General features: G+C 37.4%; 1 protein-coding gene across 7 annotated transcripts in view; it reads left to right on the top strand.

The window, feature by feature from the left end:
* Positions 1-26335, top strand: part of Smarca1 (SWI/SNF related, matrix associated, actin dependent regulator of chromatin, subfamily a, member 1) — an 88063-nt gene that overhangs the window by 46512 nt on the left and 15216 nt on the right. For 6 of the 7 annotated variants that reach the window (XM_004653949.3, XM_045140229.1, XM_004653947.3 and 3 more), the window contains 6 exons: positions 2177-2287; positions 3109-3222; positions 12649-12771; positions 16160-16292; positions 20833-20951; positions 21047-21259. In XM_004653949.3, coding sequence (XP_004654006.3) covers positions 2177-2287; positions 3109-3222; positions 12649-12771; positions 16160-16292; positions 20833-20951; positions 21047-21259 — 813 coding nt within the window. The remainder of the gene's footprint in view (positions 1-2176; positions 2288-3108; positions 3223-12648; positions 12772-16159; positions 16293-20832; positions 20952-21046; positions 21260-26335) is intronic. The other variant, XM_045140231.1, reaches the window with a different exon arrangement.

The raw sequence follows: 26335 nt of genomic DNA, 5'->3' as shown, positions 1-26335 counted from the left end.
TAAATTATAATTATTTATTTTTGTGATTCTGGTTATTGAATCAAGGACCTGTATATGCTAGGTAAATGTCCTACCACTGAGCTATACCTGTAGCCTTACCTTCTACTCTTGACATATGATGTCAAAGTTGAAATATAATAGTTAAAATATATTGAGTAATGATGGAGATCCTTGTACCACATTTGATTGTAATGTTATAAATCAACAAAGAACTGTGCTCATTTTTAAACTTTATTTATTTTTATTATTATTTATTTATGAGTATGTATGTGTGTGTGTGTTTGTGTATGAGTGCAGGAACATACATGTCACAGCATGCATGTGGAGATCAAAGGACAACTTTTGGGTTAGTCCTTGCCTCATTTGAGTCAGGGTTTCTTGTTCTTGATCTTGCTTTGCTGTTTTTTTCTGGGCTTTTCCTGAGGTTTTAGGAAATTCTCCTGTCTCTACCTGCCATCTAGCCATAAGGATAAACATTCTGGGATTATGGAAAGCTACCATAGCCTCTGGCTTTTTAGATTGGGTGTAGGTATTGAGCGCAGGTACTCCAGCTTGAGTGGCAATCACTTTATACACTGAACCATCTCTTAAGTCCCAGAATTGTATTCTTTTCTGCTGGATAGACTTTCACATATGTGAATGCTATCCTTATGTCTTCACTTTAGACTTTACTTCTCTAGACACTGTGAGGCTATCTTAGTTTATCTTCCAATCTTTTTTTTTCTTCTTATGTGGTGATGGGGATTGAATCTATCTATGTCCTCATGCAACACCTGTAGCCTTATCTACTGTTGACATATGATTCTAGGGTTGAAATTAACTTAGATAAGATCAAATAAAGTAAGGCCATTAATGGCAGCTTAGCAATATTTTTAAGCCACTAATGACCTATTTATATAGCCACTAGGATACACACTGTGAAATAAAAAGAAAATATAGGAATAAGAAAACCACTCTTCAGACTCTAGAACTTAGTATGTCAGTTTTGTTTGTTGACTATTAAGATACAGTTTCTAGCTGACCATGGGGTAGACATTCGTAATATTATGAAGTCATCGATCACACTACTTTGGATGTGTAACAATACCTTACATTTAACTTTTGGCCATTTAGTTAATGCTATCGTGTATTCAGTCACGTTTTCTTCCTTCCTTCCTTCCTCCCCCTCCCTCCTCCCCTCCCTTCTTTACTTTCTCCTTTCCTTTCCTTTCCTTTCCTTTCCTTTCCTTTCCTTTCCTTTCCTTTCCTTTCCTTTCCTTTCCTTTCCTTTCCTTTCCTTTCCTTTCCTTTCCTTTCCTTTCCTTTATTTCCTTTTCCTCTCCTCTCCTCTCCTCTCCTCTCCTCTCCTCTCCTCTCCTCTCCTCTCCTCTCCTCTCCTCTCCTCTCCTCTCCTCTCCTCTCCTCTCCTCTCCTCTCCTCTCCTCTCCTCTCCTCTCCTCTCCTCTCCTTTCCTCTCCTCTCCTCTCCTCTCCTTCCTTTGCTTTCCTTCCCCTTCCCTCTTCCTCCCCTTCCCTCTCTTTTCCTTTCCTTGTGCTGGGTCTTGAATCTAGGGCTTTGCATATGCTTATCATGCACTGTACCACTGAGTTATCCTTCCAGCTCCTATGTGATCACATTTGATCCTCAAGGTAGGTGTTATTATTCTCATTTTACAGATGACAGGAATAATCTCCCTAAAATTGTACAACCAGTAAAGTGGCAGAATTTAAATTGACTTTCCCCACTAGACCACAGCTACTATTTCAGAGGTTTCATTTGAATATTTCTCTTGATTTGAAGTATAGTATTTGCCTGTCATGGTTAACCCTCTGATCTAATTTTCTAAGTTTGTATACTTACTAAAGTTACCAGAATCAATATTTCTCATTCATTTAGCTTAGTTGCTGTTTATTAATTTGACATAAAATAATATAGAGATTATGCACATTTTTCTCAAATACCACAGAAGTACTGATTTTTGAAACTATTTTCAAAGAATTAAAAAAAAAGTCTTTGCACCAAAACTTGTTATGTAGTACAGTGTTATGGAACTTTGGAAGTAGAAGTGTAATTTCTAAAGCAAGTTTTGACTTTTTCTAATTATTGGTTTCCTCATGTTTCTGCAACATTGATATCCTTGGTTGTGTCAAAACAGTTCAGAGTAATTAAAACCCTTGTTCTTGCTTGTTGTGTGTAGCTTGGTATGGTGGAATGGATTGAGCCTCCTAAACGAGAACGCAAAGCCAACTATGCAGTGGATGCCTACTTCAGAGATGCTCTGCGTGTCAGCGAGCCAAAGATTCCAAAGGTATGACAGGACAAAACTGGTTCTTAGGTCCCTTAGCACAATGATCTTTTTGCATATGTTGATTTACAGTGTGGTGTGCACATGTCTGTTTTGAAATGTGTGTGAAGATATATTTGCAAGTGTGTGGAGGCCAGAGGTCTACATTGAGTATGTCCCTGAATTCTTCTCCACCTTATTGTTTACTTATTTTAAATACTTTATTTAGTTATTTATTTATTTGCAAGCAGAAAGAGACGGGGGAGGGAGGGAGAGAGAATGGGCATGCCAGGACCTCTAGCCACTGCATATAGACTCTAGATGCATGCACCATTTAGTGCATCTGGCTTTACATAGGTTCTGGGGAATTGAACCTAGGTCATTAGGCAAGCACCTTAAACCACTGAGCCATCTCTCCAGTCCATTATTTATTTTTTGAAATAGAGTCTCACACTGAATAATTGATCATAGTTCCAGTTGCAAGCTCCAGTCATCCTTTCTCTGCTTCCCAAGCACTGATATTACAAGTGTGCACCAATATATCTGGCTTTTATGTGGGTGCTGGGCATCCAAATACAGGCCTTCCTTGCTGTGCAGCAAGCACTTTAATCATTGAGTGAGATTGTCCTCCCAGCCCCACTGTAAAACAATTCTCTTGTAACATGGTTTGTATTGCCAAATATTAGTCCCTAAAATGTAACAATACAAGTATGTACCTGAGGTGGTCCAGACATATGAGTGGATTCTGCTGTATTTATTTTTAAATATAAAAATAGTACAACATAATTATGTTTATGTCATATACTTCATGAAAAAAATGTATGTAATACATTTTCCCCTCACAGGCTCCACGGCCCCCCAAACAGCCAAATGTTCAGGATTTTCAGTTTTTCCCACCACGCTTATTTGAGCTTCTGGAAAAGGAAATTCTTTATTATCGGAAGACTATAGGTTATAAGGTAATTTTTCAATTTATTAGTTAGCGTGATAAAATTTTCAAGATACTAAGTATAATGTATTAAGCTAGACTAGGTGTTCCATTTATATTAAACAATGGAAGAGTAATTAATATTGGTTATTTTAATTAGAAAATTGCATCAAACTAGTGTCATTCAAGAGAATCATCACTGAAACTGATTAATGGAAAATTATCCAATATTTCAAAATAGTAATATGAGTAATAGTATATTATCATATCAATAAATTTAGTGTTTGAATGGTCAAAAATATATAGAAAGAACATTAAGTATCTATTTGGCTAGAAGTAAGTATTGAAATGAAATAGGATTTAAAAAGAACCATTTTCCCCAATAGGAGCAAGGAATATAGTATTTTTGTGTTTATTGACCTGTTGGTGGTTAATAGATTATAATCACATGTTAAATAAATAGAATTATACAATTATATAACTTTAAAATGAAGTGATCTTTTGGAATGCAGAATTTTTTAAATATGTAGATGTGAGCTTATTTTAGTAATAGTTAGTATTAGTCATCCTATATTTATAATATTCAGAGATTAAACATACAAGATCATTTTTATATGTTGAAATTGACTTCCTAATGAATGGATTTGGATAACAAAAATTATAAAAGTCACTAATATAAACAAAATTATAAAAACATTATCACAATTATAATTTCATAAAATTTTCTCCCATAAATTGGAAGCAGTGTTTTAAAATTTATTTTGTCAATCTTTGTCACAATTGGAACTATGATCAAATATTTTGATTAGTAGCTGGAATGTGCCTAATGCAGGTCCATGTATGAAAGATACTTAAGTGGACTTTTTAATTTTAGAACTGGAGTGAATCTCTAGAATGTTTATACTATTTGTGCAGAGTGGGAGGTGTTGCCTTAAAATCAAACACAAACTTTTTCTTGCTCTGTATATGTAAAAGAAAAAAAAATATATGTAGTGTGTGTTTGTGTGTGTGTGTGTGTGTGTGTGTGTGTGCACCAAACACAGTGGTACATGTTTGTATGTGATATTAGCACTTAGAAATGTAAGGCAGGAAGACCTCAAGTTTCAGACTACCCTGGACTGCACAGCAAGTTTGAAAATGGCAGTGAGATCTTGTTTCAGGAAATTAAAAAAAAAACCTTAAAGGGAATAATATATATATGTTTATTTATGATATTGTTAAGGGAATATACTTAAATTTAAATAGATTTAAACTAACCAGAATGGAAAATATCTTTCATAGGAAATTCTAGAAGTAAAATAAGCATGATTGATCATTCATATTAGGCATGAGGCCCCTTTAAAAGAAAATGAGAAGAATGATATGCTAGAAGAAATAGGCAAAATGCAAATTTAATTTTGTGAAATAAATATATAGCATTTCTTTGAGATTGCTAAATATTTAGGGTTAGAACATTCTTTTCTGTTTTTTTTTTTTTTTTTTTTTTTTTTGGTTTTTTGAGATAGGGTCTTGCTTTAGCCCAGGCTGACCTGGAATTCACTATGCATGTAGTCTCAGAGTGGCCACAAACTCACAGCAATCCTCCTACCTCTGCCTCCCAAGTGCTGGGATTAAAGACATGCACCACCACGCCCGGCTATTTTCAGTTACTTTTATTGACAGTTATTAGTAAGACTTGAAAAGAGAATTAATTGAAATGTTAGACCTCAGTAATAAACCAAATATTTGTGCATAGTATTTTATAACTTACAAACTGCTGTAACATTTCATTTGATTCCTAACAACTTAACTAGATAGGTATTATCATCTCTTTGTAACAGGTGATGGACCTGAAGTTCAGGGAAGCTAAATTATGTTTTTGCAAGGTCACATTGCTAACAAGGTTGCCAATTTCTCTCAAATGCACTTTTCAATACTCTTTTATACCTCAGACATTCCAGGCTGCTTTTGGCATGTAAAATACCCTGGCTGATTTCTCTAGTCCTAAATAAGGACCGTGTTTAGAGTGGTGACCTGTTTGGGAAGTGGGCCAAATGGTAGTCAAGTAGCAGCAATTAAAAAAATATCTCTGATGATAGAACTGTTTATGTTCCTTCTCCTCCTTGGAGATGGCGTGATTTTGTTCCCTGTGATGATTACAGTGCCTACCACATCCTGGCCACAAATCTGGTTCAAATGTAAATATTGCTTTTCATTGCAGGCAGTGTGTGGTTAGGGATGAGTTCTTCGAATGATTGTTTGGGTAGTGGCCAGTTGGAAGGAGATGAATTGAAAAACCCTCAGAAGACAGAGAAAAGGACAGACAGCTGAAAAGGGTGAGAGAAAGAAGAGGGACAGGTGTAACAAGAAAGGGAAGGAATTGGTGTAAAGAAGGAATATTGCATGAAGTTCATGCTCTTTTATTTGACTGTTTTCCTCATCTCCCAGAAAGAAGGGGTAGAGGGAGAGAAGGAGTGGAATGAGGGCTTTTCTTCATTTCATAACAATTTATGGAGTACTGCTTTATGTTTGGTGCTTTGCTGGGAACTTGGGAGAGAACAAAGGATAAACTATTCTTGCTGCTGTAATGCTGCCATGATGAGCTGTGTGCATGCTCCTGCGAAGGACCTATTCCAGTTGATTCTGCCCTGTGACTGACTTCCTTCAATATGAAGGAACAGATTTACAAACTGACCATTCAGGACCTGGCTCCCTAGCATCACTATGATCCTGAGGGACTCACATGGTGTGACACAAGTACATTTTGTGAGCGGCAATAAAATCATGGGAATGATAGTAGGCAAATTAAGTCAGTCTCAGAAAGACAAATAATCACACATTTTTTTTTCTCATTTGTGGGTCATAGTCTTTATAGATACATAAAATCGTATATAAACAAATGCCATGAAAGTAGAAGTAAAACTGTGTAGGTAAACATAATGCTATGTATTCCTGTGTAATAAAAAGTTTGAAAATCTTGACATAGTAATGTCAAAAGGACTTGTTTCTGATCTTTCTGAGGATCTCTACAATCTACTAAAGAAAGTGGTCTCTGATTCACAAGCATCATGAGACGAGCTAAAAGGAAAAGGATACTAAAGTCGATCTGATTCTGGTAGTTGAATTTATTGATTGTCTTGGGATTATATGACCACGTGGATTAATGTACTCCCACCCCTTGGCAGTAAACATGATTCATACATGACTTCTGCTCTAGTGGCATATTTTTTCTGTTTATTCCAACTAATAAAATCATTGTTTTAAAAAGGATGATAATAACAATAAAGAAAATGATGAGTAAGACAAATAAGATCCTTCTCAGGAAAGTTAGATTCTGGTGGTGGAGACATTCAATAAGCACCAAAGTGTAATGATGCCATTTATGCTCACAAAGGGTGCTTACTGCATGGAATATAATAGATACCTAATGTGGATGGGGATATTAGGGCTGTGCTTCCAAAGTGTTACTTATGCTAAGAGTCAAGTGAATAAGCCATCTGAATTGTTGGGGTAGGGCCCGAGAAAAGGTCAGGTAGTACATTTCTTATGCCAAGGCCTTGAGTTGGGAAAAGAAGGTCATTTTCCAGAATGGTCCCATCACAGAGTGCCTTTGTACAGGTTGTGTAATAAGGTTAAAACTTAGCTTTAGAGTAAAGGCAAGCCATTCAGATGTTGTTTCATTATTTTTTTGTCATGTGTATGGTGCGTGTGTGTGTGTGTGTGTGTGTGTGTGTGTGTGTGTGTGTGTGTGTTCAACACTTAGGTCCTTTATCTGTTGCTCTTCAGCTTACTTTTTGAGACAGTCTCATTGAACCTGGAGTTCACTGATTTACTTAGCCTAGCTATCCAGCAAGCCTCAGGGAACTTCCTCTCTCTGGGGATTACAAACATGTGCCACCATGCCCTGAATTTTCATGTGGGCATTGGGGATTTAATTCAGGTCCTTTAGAAATATATTTTTAGATTTATTTTTACTTGAGACAGAGGGAAGAGAGAGAGAGAGAGAGAGAGAATGAATGAGAATGAGGGAGGAGAATGGGCATGCCAGAGCTTCTAGCCACTGCAAATGGACTCCAGACATGTGCACCACCTTGTGCATTTGGCTTATGTGGGACCTGGAGAATCGAACCTGGGTCCTTAGGTTTTACAGGCAAGCACCTTAACTGTTAATTTCATATATATATGTAGTATTTTGATCATATGTACCCCTGAATTACTGAGGCCCATTGTACTTCCTGTTCTTCTGAGCCCTGTCATTAGCTCATCAAAGAGGTGAGTGAAGGGGTTGGAGAGATGGCTTAGCGGTTGAGCGCTTGCCTGTGAAGCCTAAGGACCCTGGTTCGAGGCTCGGTTCCCCAGGTCCCACGTTAGCCAGATGCACAAGGGGGCGCATGCGTCTGGAGTTCGTTTGCAGAGGCTGGAAGCCCTGGCGCGCCCATTCTCTCTCTCTCCCTCTATCTGTCTTTCTCTGTCTGTCGCTCTCAAATAAATAAATAAATAAAAATTAAAAAAAAAGAGGTGAGTGAAGTCTGAAGGCCTTCCCCTATCCATAACAGAATGTTGTTTGGCCCCATCATCTGTAGATCTTGTGCAGATAACCATTGCTGCTATGAGTTCATGAGTGCAATGGTCTTGCCATGGCCAGTTTACAGAGTTCCATAGTGTTCTCCCCATCCTCTAGTTCTTATATTCTTTCAGTCCCATGTTCCCTGAACTGTAGTGGGTGTGATGTATATGTCTGGGTGAGGTAGAGCACTCATCAGTCCCTTATTTTCAGCACTTGATGAGTTATAATTCTCTGCATTAACAGTTTCCCACTGCTAAGAAAATAAATAGATTTTTTAATTTGGGCTGAGATCTCAATTAATTTGTGGGTATAAAAATATTTAAGAAGCAGCTTGATAGCATATTGGTTTAGCAATGCAACAATAATAGAGTCTTCCCTAGTTATATAGTCTCCCCAGATATGGGTTTTGGAGTTGTTTTTCAGTACTAGGCATAAGTTCCCTTTTAACGGAACAGGCCTTAAAAATAATTAGAGAGCACTTGGTTACCACTGTAACAGCCATGCCACTGTTGCACCAGAGGACATGTCTTACCTGTTGTATCAGTATTGTAGAATGCAGTATTTTCTATTAGGTTTTTATTGTTGGTGACTTTTATCTGGCAGCAGTCTTCATAGTACATTCTGGCACCATGAAAACTAGCCAGTGGGAAGGAAGGTAACACTTCAACTCCTACTTGATTGTTCTCTTCTGCAACCAATGGATATGTTTTCTTGGGCAATTATCTTTCAGTTTTGATAGGCAACCAAGAGCCATGGTGTATCAGTTACTTTCTCATTGCTAGGGCAAAATACTCATCCAGAACCAGCTTAAGGAAGGAAAGGGTTTATTTTGGCTTACAGTTTCTAGAAGTCTATCATAGTGTGGAAAGTATGGCAGGACAAGAGAGCTGGTATCACATCATCACATCAACAAGAAGAAAGTAGAGGAAGAGCATGGCAAGAGGGCTCTTCTTGGCTGTATTTCCTCAAGGCCCACACCCAGTGACACACTTCCTCCACCTCACATCCTAAAGGTTCTGTAACTTTATGAATAGTGCTACCAACTGGGGATTAAGTGTTCTAACCCACAAGAGTCTATGGGGGAATATTTCTCATGCAAACTATCACACATGGCTATAGCCTGTATGTTGGGGGGTCTTCAGAGGCATCTTTGATAGACACATCATGGGTAGTATCCTATGGCTGCCACTCCTTCCCCTTTTCTGCTCAAATGGTAATGGGCTAGAGGGAAACAGGTGGGCTTGCTATGTTCATGGTAGTGCTTCAATTATTAAGGCGCTCACAATATCAAACTCAAAGCAATCCTCCTCCCTCAGTCCCCTGGTTACTAGGATTAAAGGCATGAGCTACCATGAGTGGCTTAAAGCATATTTTTGAGAGCCTCCTTATATAAGCATTTTTATTTTCTAGTTTGTTTTTCCTTCCATACTTAGCACAACAAGGTCACAGCACTCTTGCTGATAACAAGATCTGGAGTTAAGGGGTTTTGTTTTATTTGAGGCTGGAAGAATTTTGTTTGTTTTGCCTGAATCACTTGGTGGCTAGCAGTGCATTATGTGTCAGTTCTTTGTTATCTAAGCCTTGACCTTGTTGCATGTTAGGCATATTCAGAAGCTACATTATCCTTGCAAATTAAAGGAATTGATATTTAATGCACTTACTTACTTGTTTGCTAAAGCCTTCATGTTGGGAGAGGATAACTGAAATAAAAAAATCCACAGCAGCTGGAGGTTACATTTGAATCTAAGAGCTTGCATGGAAGAATTTTGCCACATTTGAAGCAGAAGAAAAACATGTAGTGTAGGACATTTTAACAGTTATCTCTGAGAAAGAATTCTTTAGGGACAAATAGAAGTCTTTGACAAATGGAGGAAGTTCTATAATCTTTGTGAGTTTCGGTAATGTGTCATTGTGGGCCACCCATTTTGCTGTGGTAGAGCTAAAATACGGTGAGCTGATTACAGGTTACTGCTTTCATTTTGTGTGCTGTCACATTTAATTCAGTATTCCATATTTCTATGAAATGCTTGCTAAACTTGTAAAAAATGAGACCTAAAAGTTTTTTACTACCGCAAGGAATTTAGCTCTTAATCACAAATTCCTTAACATTTGACTCAAAAAACAAATAATAATTCACATGTTTTCTTTTGAAAGATAACTTATTTCATAACTATTGGATGCAACACTCTTAAAAATGCTTAAGTTTGGAGAGATGGCTTAGCAGTTAAGGCGCTTGCCTATGAAGCCTAAGGATGCATGTTTGACTCTCCAGGTCCCACATAAGCCAGATGCATAAGGTGACACAAGTGTGCAAGGTCACACATGCGCACAAGGGGGCAAATGCCTCTGGAGTTGGATTTCAGTTGCTGTAGGCCCTGGTGTGCCAATTCTCTCTTTCTCTCACTCTTGCTCGCTCTCCCTCTCTCTCTCTTATAAAAAAAATAAAAGAAATCATTACCTTTACGTAACAATGGTGCAGTTTCAAACTATGAAATACATATAACAATGAGAAAAATGTATGCTATTATGTGTTATTATTCCACTGTAGTAAAACTGTCCATCTGATACTCATAAGGAATGAGTCATTTATGAGACATGTGCATTCCAAACACTGGAAGAATTACTGCCAAACCTTTCATTCACATGTTTAATTGAATGCTGTAAAATGAACATATTCTCCAAAGAAAGTGACAATCTAATTTTAAAATACAGCCTGTTGATTTTTTAAATAAACATTAAAGTAATAAGTTGAATGATGAAAAAATGGGGCACACATGTTTTGTACCTGTCCTAAATCATTGGCAGAAATCACCCAATCAAGAGCAGATTTTGGGATAAAAGGGTTTATTTTGGCTGATAGACTTGAGGGAAAACTCCATGATAGCAGGGGAAAACAAAGGAATGAGCAGAGGGTGGACATCACCTCCTGGCCAACATCAGGTGGACAACAGAAATAGGAGTGTGCCAGACACTGGCAAGGGGAAACTGGCTATAACACCCATAAGCCCACCCCCAACAATACACTCCCTCCAAGAGGCATTAATTTCCAAATCTCCATCAGCCAAGGACCCAGAATTCAGAACACCAAAATATATGGGGGACACCAGAATCAAACCACCACATTCTGCCCCTGGCCCCCATAAAATTATAACCATCCATGATGTAAAATGTAATGCATTCAGTCCAACCTTAAAAGTCCCCATAGTTTTTTTTTTTTAAATCAAGTCTAATAACGTTCAAACATCCCCATAATCCAACGTCTTTTAACTGAGCGATCATACCAAAAAATCCCCCTCAGAGCCCACAATGGCACAGACTACACATTCACACTTCAAGAGATGACACTGGACATAGCAAAGAAATATCCAACCAATGAAAAGCTTTAAACAGGGCAAAGATCAAACTCTGCAGCTCCAAGTCCAACAACTCTAGTCAGTGACAAGTCTCCAAGTCTGATAATTCTAACAAGCAACAAGTCTCTGGAGTTCCAATTCTACCTACCCCTCCATCTGGCTACTCACAGTCCTGGAAAACTTCATCCAGGGCTGGCAGCTCTTCTTAGCTGCCATTTCATGGTCCCTGCATCTCCACTGGGTCTCCATTGCCACCCACAGTCCACCCTCATGTCTCCTTACAGATCTCTATGCAGGCAATCCAGCAAACCTGCTTCACACTGCCCATGGCCGTTTCTAAAATACAACACTGTTGCAAATTCAATGACCCTCTCTTTCCTATATTCTTATACTCCATAATACCAGGTGGGATTCCAAATTTGTTAATCAAGGGGGGATAAAGCAGAGTTTGAAGAACAGGATACTCCTTCAGCATTCAGGCCCCTTCAACAGACTACATTCTTCCTGTTGTCTCAATGCAGATCAGCTGGCCCATCTTAATGGTTATAATCCCTCATACAATTGCAGCTGAACAGACAGCAGTTTAGCCAAAAGATTTCTTTTCTGTGCCATATCCCTCTGCTCTCATCAGTCCATTTCTATGCAAAGCAACCCTGCACAAGTCCTCAGGACATAGCCATAACTGCAAGCCTCTTACACAAACTGCCTCTAGCCCAGTCCAGGCAAAGCTCATTCTCACCCTTACAAGCCAAACCTCACAGTCCATAGTTCTTACTGCATTCAGGTCTGTCAACTCTGGCCAGAATAGTCCATCCAACTGTATTTACAGCACTGCAAAGCATCTGTTAGGCCAAGGTTTCAAATCCTTCCACATTACTTTTGAAAATAAGCTCCAAAAGTCCAAAGCCACATAGTTAGGTGTCTAGCAGCAATCCCACTCCTCTGCTACCAACTTTACTGTTTCAGTCAGGTTCACATTGCTGGCAGAAATCACCCAACCAAGAGCAGCTTGTGGGAAAAAAGGTTTATTTTGGATTACAAACTCAAGGGGAAGCTCTATGATGGCGGTGGGAAATGATGGCATGAACAGAGAATAGACATCACCTCCTGGCCAATAGCAGGTGGAAAACAGGAACAGGAGAGTGTGCCAAACAATAGCAAGGGGAAACTGGCAATAATACCCATAAGCCCGCCCCCAATAATACACTACCTCCAAGAGGCGCTAATTCCAAAATCTCCATCAGCTGGGAACCTAGCATTCAGAACACCTAAGTGTATGGGAGATACCTGAATCAAACCACCACTCATGGCATAATGAAATCCAAGATACATTGTGATATTTGTTTATCAGTGGGTTGTAATTCTAAAGAACACTGTGGTACAAGAAGGGTTTTTATTAGGGTAGTATCATAGTAGAAGAAATGTGGGGAGGACTGTGTCATTCTGCTTATGTCTTTATGTTGTTTATTGATGAAATAACTCTATAGATTGATATGTATATCCTTAGTACTTAATGTTTTCCCATCACCTTATTTATCATTTGCCACTTGATCTATAGGTTCCAAGGAATCCTGAGACCTCTAATCCAGCTCTGACTCAAAGAGAAGAGCAAAAAAAGATTGATGGAGCAGAACCTCTTACACTGGAAGAGACTGACGAGAAGGAAAAACTACTCACACAAGTAAAACATTTTAAGTGGCTGAAATACTTCTTTTCTAGTCAGCCAACACAAAAAGACAAAAAGTATAAATATCATGTGCTTTTTAATTATATGGAGCTAGTGTCTTCATTTGAAACACCAACATAACTGTTAACACACATTTAGACCATATATCTTCATTGAAAAATCCCTTTTATTAGACATGCTCTTTTGAAGATACTGGAAAATTTATACAAAATGTGTGGCAATTATTATAAGTAGGACAGGCTTTTAACCAATTTTAATAAGATCAGTGAGTCCAGATTTGGATCTTTTTCTAAAATATTTATTTATTTATTTGCAAGCAGAGTAAGAGAGAGAGAGAGAGAGAGAGAGAGAGAGAGAGAGAGAGAGAGAGAGGGAGGGAGGGAGGGAGGGAGGGAGGGAGGGAGGGAGGGAGGGAGGGAGGGAGGGAGGGAGGGAGGGAGGGAAGAGAAGAGAAGAGAAGAGAAGAGAAGAGAAGAGAGAAGAGAGACACAGAGAATGGTTGTGCCTGGGCCTCTAACTGCTGCAGGTGAACTTCAGATGCATGTACCACGTTGTGCATCTGGCTTTACATGGCAATGGGGAATCAAACTTGGGCCATTAGCCTTTGCAGGCAAGTTCCTTAACCATGCCTTAACCACTAATCTTGATAGACAGGACTTGAAAACATGCTTGTGAAAAATAAGTTTTTGTTAACTGATGTGAATCTATCCCTGAAATTATAGTATGTCAATATTTTAGTTATGGAATAATGCCATAATTAAAAAATCCTTTTGAAAGAAGTTAAATTTCTTAGGAAAAATTTTAATACAATGATGAGATATTTAAAAATTAAGGTGCTCATTGTCTAATTAAAAGCCAATATGGAATAGGAATGGTTTTCATTCCAATGAGTTCAAGTCATTTTTACTTCAGCAAATTTTGTATCCCATTTCTCAGATAAACTTTACATGCCAATATTTTCAGTGTAAAATTCTTGCTTAGTAATAAACAGAAATGTAAAGTCCATGTCACCCAACCTTAGAATAGGAAATTGTCAGCAAAATTTATTTATTCAACAAATTCTGAACAATGTGTAAGGCACAGAAGTAGAAAATTCACCACAGTAATTATTCCAAGATCATTTTTGAATCTTTCCAACTTTAAGTTATGGTTAATGTTTGAGGCGATGCACATGCCCATTGCTTTGATTTGACCATTACACATTATATATGTTTCAAAATATCACTCTGTGCACTAGAAATGTATACAATTACTAGTAGAAAAAGGAAAAGTTTTATGGTTACATATTGATAGTTATTTTCTTTTCTTTTCTTTTTTTAAATTTTATTTATTTATTTGAGAGTGACAGACACAGAGAGAAAGACAGATAGAGGGAGAGAGAGAGAATGGGCGTGCCAGGGCTTCTAGCCTCTGCAAACGAACTCCAGACGCATGCGCCCCCTTGTGCATCTGGCTAACGTGGGACCTGGGGAACCGAGCCTCGAACCGGGGTCCTTAGGCTTCACAGGCAAGCGCTTAACCGCTAAGCCATCTCTCCAGCCCAGTTATATTCTTTTCTATAATGTCATTTATTGAATGCAAATTTTGATACAATACATTTATAAGTTTTGGCACCAAATGTCAGGAAATCATAGGATAGTTTAAAAGTGTAATTGTAGTTGGCAAAGTTTTGACTTAATGCAGAATAAAACATTTAAATATTAATGTTTTGTGTTAATTTCAAAATTTATTTCCTGAGCACAAAAGTAAAGATGTGGCCTTTAAAGACTGAATGGCTTGTGATATATTATGAATCTACAGTACAATTTAAGTATGTAATCACAGTTGAGGTATTTGAACTTATAATTAGAAACATAATCAATTTAGTTAGTTGAATTCATAGTTGAATTCAAGTCATCTTTCTTTTTTTTTTTTTTTAATTTATTTGAGATTGACAGACACAGAGAGAAAGACAGATAGAGAGAGAGAGAGAGAATGGGCACGCCAGGGCTTCCAGCCTCTGCAAACGAACTCCAGATGCGTGCGCCCCCTTGTGCATCTGGCTAACGTGGGACCTGGGGAACCGAGCCTCGAACCGGGGTCCTTAGGCTTCACAGGCAAGCGCTTAACCACTAAGCCATCTCTCCAGCCCTCAAGTCATCTTTCTATGTTACCACAAAATTAACATTTTGTGGGGTTGTTTTTTTTGAGACAGGGCCTGGTGACATCTAGGCTGTCCTTGAACTTGCTCCAAATCCTCCTGCTCCCGCCTTCTCAGTGATGGGTTTACATGTGCTTACCACCAAGTCTGGTTTATCTGGTGCAAGGGATGGAACCCAGTGTTTCATGCATGCTAGGCAAGCACTCTTACCAACTGTGCTACAACTCTAACCTCTAAATTAATCTTTTAAAAATCAGTTTACTATAAAGTAAATCAGGCAAATTTGTCAACTAAAATCCAGAAATAGGAAATTGAAGTTTCTGGGACATCATACTAATGTGGATGGGGACTTTCAGAGTATAAAACAAATTCTTGGTCTGTGACACCATAAATAGGTTAACAATGGCAAAAGGATTTAAAACACTGGATAAAGGTTTTATAGTTTAGTAAATAAGTTCATGCTCTGGAGTAATGTTTCTTCATAGAAATTGTATTTCTGAATACAATTTTGAACAGAAATTATTTATTCACTGTAGTTTGGGATCACCTAAAGTACTGCAAAAGTTTTCCTGCTTCTTCTGATTTTCCTTCAGTGGTCATTTTATTTACTGCATCCACATTTCTTGCTTAATTTACATGGGAACAGATCTATGAAAAAGTTATTCAAGTAGTGGAATGTAAGAACTCCAATATTTATATTATCATTTTTATGTCAATACACTTGCATTTATAGTAGGCATCTATAAGACATGAACCTAGAACTATGCAATGTCTTATAACTCCAAACCAACTTTAAGTACTTGAAAGAGTATGTTCTCTTTATAATAGAAACCCAGTTATTTCTGTAACAAGTCAAACTCAACTTTTGATTCCATATTAAAGAAGTGAATGATTTTTACTTGTTTGAAAGAGAGAAAGAAAAAAATATATATATGAAAGTGGGCATGCCAGGGCCTTCAGCTGCTGCAAATGAACTCCAGATACATACACCACCTCGTGTGCATGTATCTGGAGTTTGTGTCTTATGTGGGTTCTGGGGAATTGAACCTGGATCGCTTGGCTTTGCAGGCAAGCACTGTAACCACTAAGCAATCCCTCCAGCCAAAGCGAATGATTTTAAAATGTGCAATACTTTAAGTCTTTTAAACTGCTTTTAATGTATCATTGTATAATCATAAGTAGGATAGAAAATGGGCTTGTTAATTTAACCTCTATTGATAATATTTTATTTTTTATTCATAGGGCTTTACAAATTGGACTAAGCGAGATTTTAATCAGTTTATTAAAGCTAATGAAAAGTATGGAAGAGATGACATAGATAATATAGCTCGAGAGGTTGAGGGCAAATCCCCTGAGGAGGTCATGGAGTATTCAGGTTTGTATATCATTTCAAACATGAATATTTTATATTTACCATGCATTTCTTTTCTTTTTTTTCTTTTTCCTTTTTTTTTGAGACAGTTGCTATCTATCCCAGGCTTACCTCAAGCATGCTATATAGTGGAGAATGTTCTTGAACTTACCATACTATTGCCTCCACTTCCAATATTTCCTTTTCAAGCAATTCAATTGTTTTTATTTGGAGAGCTTTTGTAAATGACATATAAGTAAAGGTATAAAGCATAATTATATTTCTATGAAAAGAAGGTTGAGGGACTATTGTAGCCAAAAGGTGGGTAAAAACAAGCTGAAGCACAGCTCCCTCCAGAGACAGAGACCCTAATTACCCCACAGTGACATCAGTAAACTTACTGAAGAGAGCCCTCAGGGTAGGGGGGAGGGTCTCGGGGATGGGAGGGATGGAAGGTTGATGGGAGATGGAACATATTACAGCTTATGTTAAAATGAGTTAATAAAAATAATAAAAGAAAGATTTTAAGATTTGTTGTAACAAATTGACTGCTACATTGATAGTAGTCAGGTACAAAGCTAAATAAAATACTGATAAAGCAAGGGTGGTTATTGAATGAGCACTGACAGAATAAGTTTTCTACTTTCCCACTTCTGGAATTTGGACAACTTCTGGTCTAGTCCTGAGGTTTCAGGTTCATCAGTTTTATTTTTAATTGCCAGTGCGTATTTTTATTTGAGAGAGAGAGAAAGTGTCTGGGAGAACGAGAGAGAAAGAGAAAGAGAGAGAGAGAGAGAGAGAGAGAGAGCGAGAGAGAGAGAGAGAGAATGGGTGCACCAGGCCCTCTAGCCATTGCAAACAAAACTCCAAATGCATGTGCTACCTTGAGCATCTGGCTTTACATGGGTACTGGGTCATTTGGCTTTGCTGGCAAGTGCCTTAACCACTAAGCAATATTTCCAGCCTGAAATAATTGTTTTATTTTATTTTATTTATTTGAGGGATGGGAGGATGGGCACACCAGGGCCTTCAGGGGCTGCAAATAAACTCCAGAAGCATTCACCACCTTGTGTATCTGGCTTATGTGGGTCCTGAGGAATTGAACCTGGGTCCTTTGGCTTTGCAGGCAAGGGCCTTAACCGCTGAGCCACCCCTCCAGTCCAAAATAGTTGTTTTGTATTGTGCTTGAAGTAGAGACCCATTTAGATGTTCATATAGCCTCAAGACATTCATTCAGTTCTTAGGGGTCCTATTCATTTAAGGTAAATTGAAATGGATATATAAAGATCTATTCGGCCTGTTCATTCACTCTACAATCATCTCCCTCTCTTATGCACCTGTGTTTTTGGCCTTAGTCGGAATTAATATAACTGCTGAAGTATGTGGAGTTATTGTTAACTCCTATGTCACAGCATATCTCACCTCACACTCCTGTCAAGGACTCATTAACGTATGTTCATCTATCTCTTTTCTACATGTACAATACTGGATGTTGTCAATTCAAAATAGGTTGTGCTTTCAAATTTAGTCTGGATATCAGCTATTTAGAATCTAGTGCATGTTTCTCCATGAAAGCAATATTATGAAGTAGAAGTAGTTTTCTTTGCTAGCCTACATAAACTAATCACTGAAAATCTTTGTTTTGTGATAGAAAGAAACATTGCAGTATCAATAAATAAACCAAAGATTAATCATTACTAGGAATAGTTTTTACTGCATCCAGAGTACAAGTACTTAAAGAAAATAGAGTTTAATTATAGAAAACATTCTTTGTTTTTCTTCCTGGAAATCTGAAAGGGGCCTTCTACTGGTTGCCAAAAACTTGTGAGTGAATTATGTTGAATTTTTTATCTCGTATAACACCAAATGTATGAACTTCTTTTTCCTTGATACCAGCATGACAGTATTATTTCTCTTAAGGCTTATTACTTAATCTGAGAGCAGGTGGGAAATTATACAAGGTAAAAAAAAATAGGTGAGAGATACATCTTCATAATAATAATGAATAAAAAGAATATAAATGACGTGCGTTGAGATAGTCTGAAGAATTTTCTCCAGAAGATAGGTGATAGATTGGTGTACACGAAGCTTTCAGTGAAAATGTGTTTCAGAAACATAACTGATAGCTAGGCATAGTGGCACATGCATACAACTCCAGCATGCCGAGTTTGAGGCAGGAGATCATGAATCTGAAGGCAGCATGGTCTATATACAAGCTTGAGGCCAGCCTGGTCTACATGATAAGCCAGTCTCAAAAAAATCTAAGGACTGGAGGCACTGTCCCCCTTTACAATGACTGACTGATGCTTTCATGCCTCATAACTCACAAACCTAGGGGGAATACAAGCAATCACACTGAGGAGGGACCTTAGTGGGATGGGGGCAAGGAGGAGGGAAATAATGGTCCTTGCAACTTTCTAATTCCAAAAATATCCAAGGCTGTGGGTGTGGTGACGCATGCTTTTAATCCCAGCACTCAGGAGGCAGAGGTAGGAGGAGCGCCGTGAGCTCGAGGCCATCCTGAGACTCCATAGTAAATTCCAGGTCAGCCTGAGCTAGAGTCAGACCCTACCTTGAAAGCCCCTCCCCCCCCCCAAAAAAAGAAACATATCCAAGGCCTAGGGTAGGATGTCTAAAGCTCTGGGGCTCATCTCTAACACTGAATAAAAATGAAAGCAAGAAACAAAGAAAGAAAAGTTAGATGTCCTGGATTGGAGGTATATTTCAAATGACAGAGGACTTGCTGGATATGCATGAGGTCCTAGGTTTGCTCCCCAGCGTCACCAAAGTAAAAAAAAAAAAAAAAAGATACCATGTCAGATGTTTCCTGTATTCTGACACTAGGTCAAGCAGCACGGGTAGGATTCAGGGGTTATAATGTACAGAGAGATTGTGAATATATTTATTCAGACGATTGGAGATTGCAGGAGTATTTAATTGCTGTTCATTAGGTTAGGGCTATGTCAGAGGGTGGGGAGATTGCAACGGGTTTATGTCATTGGTTGTAGTAAGAGAAGTGTACAGTTTTGGCTGTTCAGGAGTATGTCTTATCTACAGCCAGCATTTGAACATGTGCTGAGTGAATAAGTGGGAAATGAATAACTCAACATAGGTGTTCATAGAGATCAGAGAGTGCCAACATACCTTTTTCATTAGGCTCTAAACATGAAGATTTGGAGATGTTATTAGAATACCTTTTGCTAAAGTCATAACATGTGTTATATTAATGCAACAGATTATCTGGCTCACCTATAAAGTGTGATTGGGTGACACAGTAATTTGAATATTTTTCTATATGTGCCCAATAAAAATCTGTCAGGTTTAATGAAACTGCAGGTCACAGGAAATATAAGATTAGTGAGTGATTACAGAAGCAAGTAACCATTTCAGAAAAGATTGCCAGTTCATAGGAAAAAATGTAAATGACCTATTGATATGGGTATATTTTCATTTTGCATACTAGAAAGCTATCCTCACATTTATATGTTGCCGTCTTCTCTTTCATTTTATGCAGTTGGTCAGGTTTTTGAAATGCTGAATGTAATCTTTAATTTTTCTTGCATGTGGGTTTTAATCCAGTTACAAAATTAAATATAATGAAAATATTACAGGGAAATGTATAATCTAGTTGCAATAATATTATGACTTCATTTAATAATTGTTCCTAGGAGTTAAAATATCATCAAGACTTTTAAATAATATACAAAATTTATGAAGTCATATCTACTCTGACTTGTAGAAACCATGCATGTAATGGCTGGCACATATCAGGATTAAGGGAAGAGGTCCCAAACTTATACCACTTGTTTGCAATTTTTAAACTAATTATATTTTCACTTTTATTGAGAATGTTAATACATGAGCTAACTGCAATTTGATCTCATTCCCATTCCATTAGCCTCTTTTGTTGCCCTTCTCCTGTCCCCTTTACACTGAGGACCCTTCTCTTTACAAGAAGTCCTTCCTCTGTTTGGATGTCTCATTTCCTTTTCTACTTGATCCTCCATGTCAAAATGTTGATGGGCTCAGAACTGTTCATGTCTTCTAGGGGTATCTAAAACTACTATGAGGTTATGAACTTATCAGTCAGTTCATACCCATGTGACAGTGCCTCAAAGTACTCCTTCCTACCCTGTGCCTCTTACGTTCTTTTTGCCCTCTCTTGCACAGTGTTCCTAGAGCCACATTTGGTCACTTTTGTATCATTCTCAAGTAACAAGTCTAGCTTAAATCAGTGTATGTAGCATTGTATGAAATGCTATGACATTTGGAATGGATAATTAAAGACTCCACATCATGAAAGGAAAAAATGCCAACTTAAACCCTTGTAGCATTCCTATTTTTATGAGACTGCTTGCTGCTCGCTACACTGAGGGCAATGAGGTTTTAAATGAAAAGCTAACAAAATTTAATAATTTAACATATTATACACAGGGAGATGAATATAAATCTTAATTTTAAAAGTATAGTTCACAGTATTCTTCCTATTAATTCTTGATTATAGAATTCCTTATTTTCATTTTCTTAAATTGTAGTAATTCAAGGTAATGACTTTCTTTTTCAGCTGTATTTTGGGAGCGTTGCAATGAATTACAGGATATTGAAAAAATTATGGCTCAGATTGAACGTGGAGAAGCAAGAATTCAGCGAAGGATCAGTATCAAGAAAGCACTGGATGCCAAAGTACTATTTCCTATGTCAACTTATTAATAGAGTATTTGATTTTCTGTAATGATTAGTTTTGACTTATTACTGCATTGTTTTGGTGAAATATACAGATTGCAAGATACAAGGCTCCATTTCATCAGTTGCGTATTCAGTATGGTACCAGCAAAGGAAAGAACTACACTGAGGAAGAAGATAGATTCTTGATTTGTATGTTACACAAAATGGGCTTTGATAGAGAAAATGTGTATGAAGAACTGAGACAGTGTGTACGGAATGCACCTCAGTTTAGATTTGACTGGTTTATCAAGTCTAGAACTGCCATGGTATGTATCCTTTCTGTTATTTCTTTGCTTTGAAAAAGGTACAATTATCATATTCTGTACAGAAATCCCCCAGTTGCTAACTAACATTTGCCCCATTGGCTTTCTGCTCCCATGTTTCTCCATATGTACTTATATATACATATATAGAGTCTGTATAATGTGTATAGGATGCGTTAATAAATATGAAACATATTCATGAATATTAAACATATTGATAAAATATATTCAGAAATGCATGTCTGCATTTCATATTCATACTTAAATACATATATTTATGTGAGTATATGTATTTATAAACCATTTTTTAAATTTATTATTAAGTAGAAACTTTGAATGGACACATCATATGTTGATACTATCATGTACCTCCTCCCTGCTCCCACTTCACTGAGGACTCTCCTTAGTGGGATTGCTGGTATTCTCCATGGAGTTGTGGGCTATGAGTTGTTAGGGCAGTGGCCTGTCATTGTGAGGAGGGCAATGTGTCTGGATATTCCCTCCCACCCTTTGGCCCTTACATTCTTCTGCAAACTTCCCTTGATGGATGTGCTTTAAGTCTACTTTAGTGTTGAGATTTCAGCAGCTTCTGGATTTCTGCTTTGGTGCATCTTGAATATCCTCAGTGTCTATCTCCATCACCCTGGCACAGGTTATCAGGCTCTCTGTGGAAGCAGCACTCTTGCTTATCTCACCAGTTCCTGTGTGGTTTCACCTGGACCCTCACAGCTGTTTGAGGGGTGGTTCATTTCCTGCTTGGCAGTCAGCTATCTATTCTTATTTTTCTCTTGTTGATAGATTATAGTTTTCCTCTGTTCTTACTGCTTTCTGAAAAAAGAAAAACATATTCTCCAATGGAGAGGGAGGTCAGGATAGTTTAAAGGGGATAAGCATTGTTAATTTAGTGAGATTTTGACTGGTGTAGTCTCACTTTTGAATGAAAGCTAGTGCGAGCTTCTCATGGTACTTAGTTCTAGTTATGGGTTCCTTTCCACTCAGCAGATCTCATAGCCAATTAGAAAGCCATTGGTTACCCACCCAGGCTGTGTGCCACTATTGCACAGATGTGTACATCTTGTCAAGCTCATTGTTTTTATATAGCAGTGTCCCCTCCTTGCTCACAAAGTTGTCGGCCATTTCCCCCCAGCAGCTCATGCAGTGCTTTTTAGCACTATATGGGCTAATCATCTGGGAACTGCCTTCCTTCAGCCAGATTTCTCGGTGTTTGCATCAGCACCATGAGGGGAGTTCAGCAATACAGTCTTATCTTTTACCTCAAGGGGTAATCAAGTGCTTTGAAAGAAGCCTGTCTTATTCTGGGGACTTTGTAGGTCTCTCCAATCAACAGCTCAAGGTGGATTGTAACCAATTTCTGGTACTAGGAGTTTCAAGCCAGAGGCAAATATTTTAGGGCTAGGCTTCATCCAACCTTCTTAAGGACCCTTTTTTACTAGGGATCCCTCCATGCTTCTATTGAGGGTTATATCTTTTAGTCCACTATCCAGGAGGAAGGTGTCTGTGGTACCAAATAATTGCAGACAACATGGTTATTCATCCCTAAGTATTTAAATATATCTTCTAAGAATAAATACATATTTGTACATAATAACTACAATCTGACCTGAAAATGTTAGTATTGATTCAATGATGTTGTCTAGTATAAATTCCACAAACTTCTCTGATTGTCCCAAAAATGCCTTTTATAGTTTCTTTTTAAATGATGTGGCCAATTCAGTTGTTTTGTTTTTGGTTGTTGGGTTTCTTTAGGCTCTTATGAATCCATTGGGTTTTGTATTTCATGATAATGACATTTTTATGATATCCAGACTTATAGTCTTTTAGTGTGTTCCATACTGTATTTCATCATTTACTCATTGTTAAATTTAGGTTCATTGTTTTTGACCAGAATGCTACAGAAGTGATGTTTGTCTCCTGTTGCATCATATTATCAGGGACATTTTCAGATTGTCACATTATTGGTGATGATATTTGGTCACTTGATCACCCAATTTACGTTATGATCCCCACTTTAAAGGTACATTTTCCCCTTTAGTAATTACCCAGGTGATATTTGAGACTTTGTGGATAGGGTAAGGGTTTATTTTCATTAAAGAGAAATTACTATCTAAGTTGTATCTTTAGAAGAATATTATGAAACAGAATAATTAACTAAAACTCATCTAATTTTATCCTCTACAATTCCCTCCATTGCTCTCTAACACAAAATTTCCTTTTAAATTCTGGTGCTGTTTAACATTGGTGTTTCTTATGATATTGAAATGCATGTATCATACTTATTTATTTGTTTTTATTTCTTTTATTTTTATTTGTTTACTTACATGCATGTGTGTGTATGTGTGTGTGTGTGTGTGTGTGCTACTGAAAATGAATGGCAGAAAAATGCACCACTTTTTTTTTTTGAGGTAGGGTATCCTTCTAGCCCAGAACTTACCTGGAATTCACTATGTGGTTTCAGTCTTGCCTCAAACTCACAATGATCCTCCTACCTCTACCTCCTAGGTGCTGGGATTAGAGGCATGCACCACCACTGCTGCAAAAGAACTCCAGACACATGTACCACGTTTTGCATCTGGCCATATATGGGTACTGGGGAATCAAACTTGTGTTGTTAGGCTTTGCAGGCAAGTGCCTTAACTGCTGAGCCACCTCTACAGCCCAAATGCACTGCTTTTTGCACTCGGCTTCACATGGGTGCCAGCAGGCTTTGGAAGCAAGCACCTCTAACCACTGAACAATCTCCTCAATGTTATTTTTATTTTTTTAAAGATAAGATCTTGCTATGTAGCTCATGCTAGTCTGGAACATGCTATGTATACCGGACTATCCTTCATCATACCTCCTGCCTTAGCCTGCCAAGTGCTGTGCTTTACAAGCATTCATCATCATGCTCAGCTTCATGAAAAGCATTTTGAATGTTGCCATTGGCAATCTTTCACCAGCTAATATTATGGAGATAAAAATAGATTAATGTAGCCTAAAAATTAAAAGCCACTATGAACTGACAATCAAAACAATGGTTTTATGACTAGTCATAAAGTAGCATAGATTTTTTTTCTTAGTTGCTGCCATACATATTTTTTTCCCCAAAAGTTCATTGGAGTGTGAAACAAAACTCCATATTTTGTTTGATTCATTTTATATTTTCAATTCACATTGAATAATAAAAATCTGAGTTGTTCTACTGAAGGCATTATTTTGGCAGATGCTTTAGAAGTTATTTGATAGCTCTTTATCACAAATTTAGAGAGTCCATGGATCATATCATTAAAATATGTCCATTGAAAAGCCGGGTGTGGTGGCATATGCCTCTAATCCCAGCACTTGGGAGGCTGGGTTAGGAGGATTGTTGTGAGTTTGAGGCCACTCTGAGACTACATAGTGAATTCTAGGTCAGCTTGGGCTAGAGTGAAACCCTTCCTCCAAAAAACAAAAGCAAGCAAACAAACAAACAACAAAAATTGTGTCCATTGGCATGATATTATTGTTGGAGAGCTGGAAAATATATCAAACTTGGATAAGTAAGGGATTAGGACAATGAAAATAATCCTCCACTTGAATCATTGCTATCATAAACAATATGGCATTCATTAGGGATAAATGTAAATGCTGAACACAAAAAATACAAAGGTGTGTATGTTACAAAGATATAGCAGAAAAATTGAGAAAAGAACAAAAACAACAACAACAAAAACCCCATGAGAAACCACGACTTAATTTGTAGCATGAAGGACTGAGATTAGATATAGGGAAGAATTGTTTGACAGGGTTTTTGGATCATTGAAGAGGGTTATTGAAGAACAGTGTAGTATAGCTTTTCTATTCCCTTTTGAAAATGAGATTCTATCCTGACTGTCAGAAGATCTTGGCAGTGAGTTAGTTCTCCTGTTAAGGTACCATCTCGTTCAGAACATCTATGAACATGTTTAACAGACAACTCCTTTCAAATCCATGCATTTCACATTTCTAGACATTTGGGTCTTTATGTGCCTAATGACATAATTTAGGGCATCACCAAAAGCTTGTAAAAGACAAGTGCTTAACTGCCTTCCCCACTGAATCATGATTTCCAACATATATGCCCTTTTCTGTGATGGAAAATTTGTTGAATTCTGACTTTTATTTCAATGATATTTTATTAATTTTAAAAAGGTTATGAGCTTAATGCTGTTTCCTGGGGTTATTAAACTAAAGCAGTAAGGTGAAAGAGATTCAGAGTGCAGGAAAATCTTACATTGTTTGTAATATGATTATCATTATAAAACTACACAATCTTATTCATTTACCAAAAAATCCAGTATATTAACAACCACTAGATGTCCTCAAACTCCCTTGTAAAGAATATATTTTCTCTGTCTTCTTTTTTGACAAAATTACTCCTGTGCTGTTTATTTATTCAAAGATTAAAATGTTTAGTGCATATTTTCCAAAAGGCAACTATTAACGCTATAGGTAATCACAGAATGAGAGCTGTATTTTATCTATTGAAAATGAAGCTACCTATGTCCTTAATCACCATTCAGAAAGTATAATTTGTAATTTCTAAAGAATCTTAGGTATATAATTATTTTATACTAACATGTGTTAACTGAAAAGATTTTAAATAAAATTTTCTGTTGTGTAAAATTTTGATTTCCCTTCTAGCTAATAGATAGCTTTTACTTGTAATTCTGGATTTTTGAGTATAAGTAACAGTTTAAAATATGCATATATAGCCAGACATGGTGGTGCACAGCTTTAATCCCAGCACTTGGGAGACAAAGGTAGGAGGATCACCGTGAGTTTGAGGCCACCCTGAACCAAATAGTGAATTCCAGGTCAGCTTGGGCTAGAGTGAAACCTTACTTCGAAAAACTAAACAAATAAATAAAATATGCATGTATTTTTTATCATTTTTGGATTAGCTTTTATGGATATCTTGGAATCAAGAATGAGGGAGTTAGAGAAATGTATTATTAATATTTCTAAATGCTATTTCCTTCTTATGTTTTTAAAATACTTCCTCTGGTGAATCATATTCACAATCGAGGGAGAGAAATCAACCTCTTGTAAAAGACAGCT

Source organism: Jaculus jaculus, chromosome X (assembly GCF_020740685.1).
Source record: "Jaculus jaculus isolate mJacJac1 chromosome X, mJacJac1.mat.Y.cur, whole genome shotgun sequence".
In the NCBI taxonomy this organism is placed as follows: Eukaryota; Metazoa; Chordata; class Mammalia; order Rodentia; family Dipodidae; genus Jaculus; species Jaculus jaculus.
Note: the sequence above shows the minus strand (reverse complement) of the source record. Positions and strands in the feature narration are given on the sequence as shown.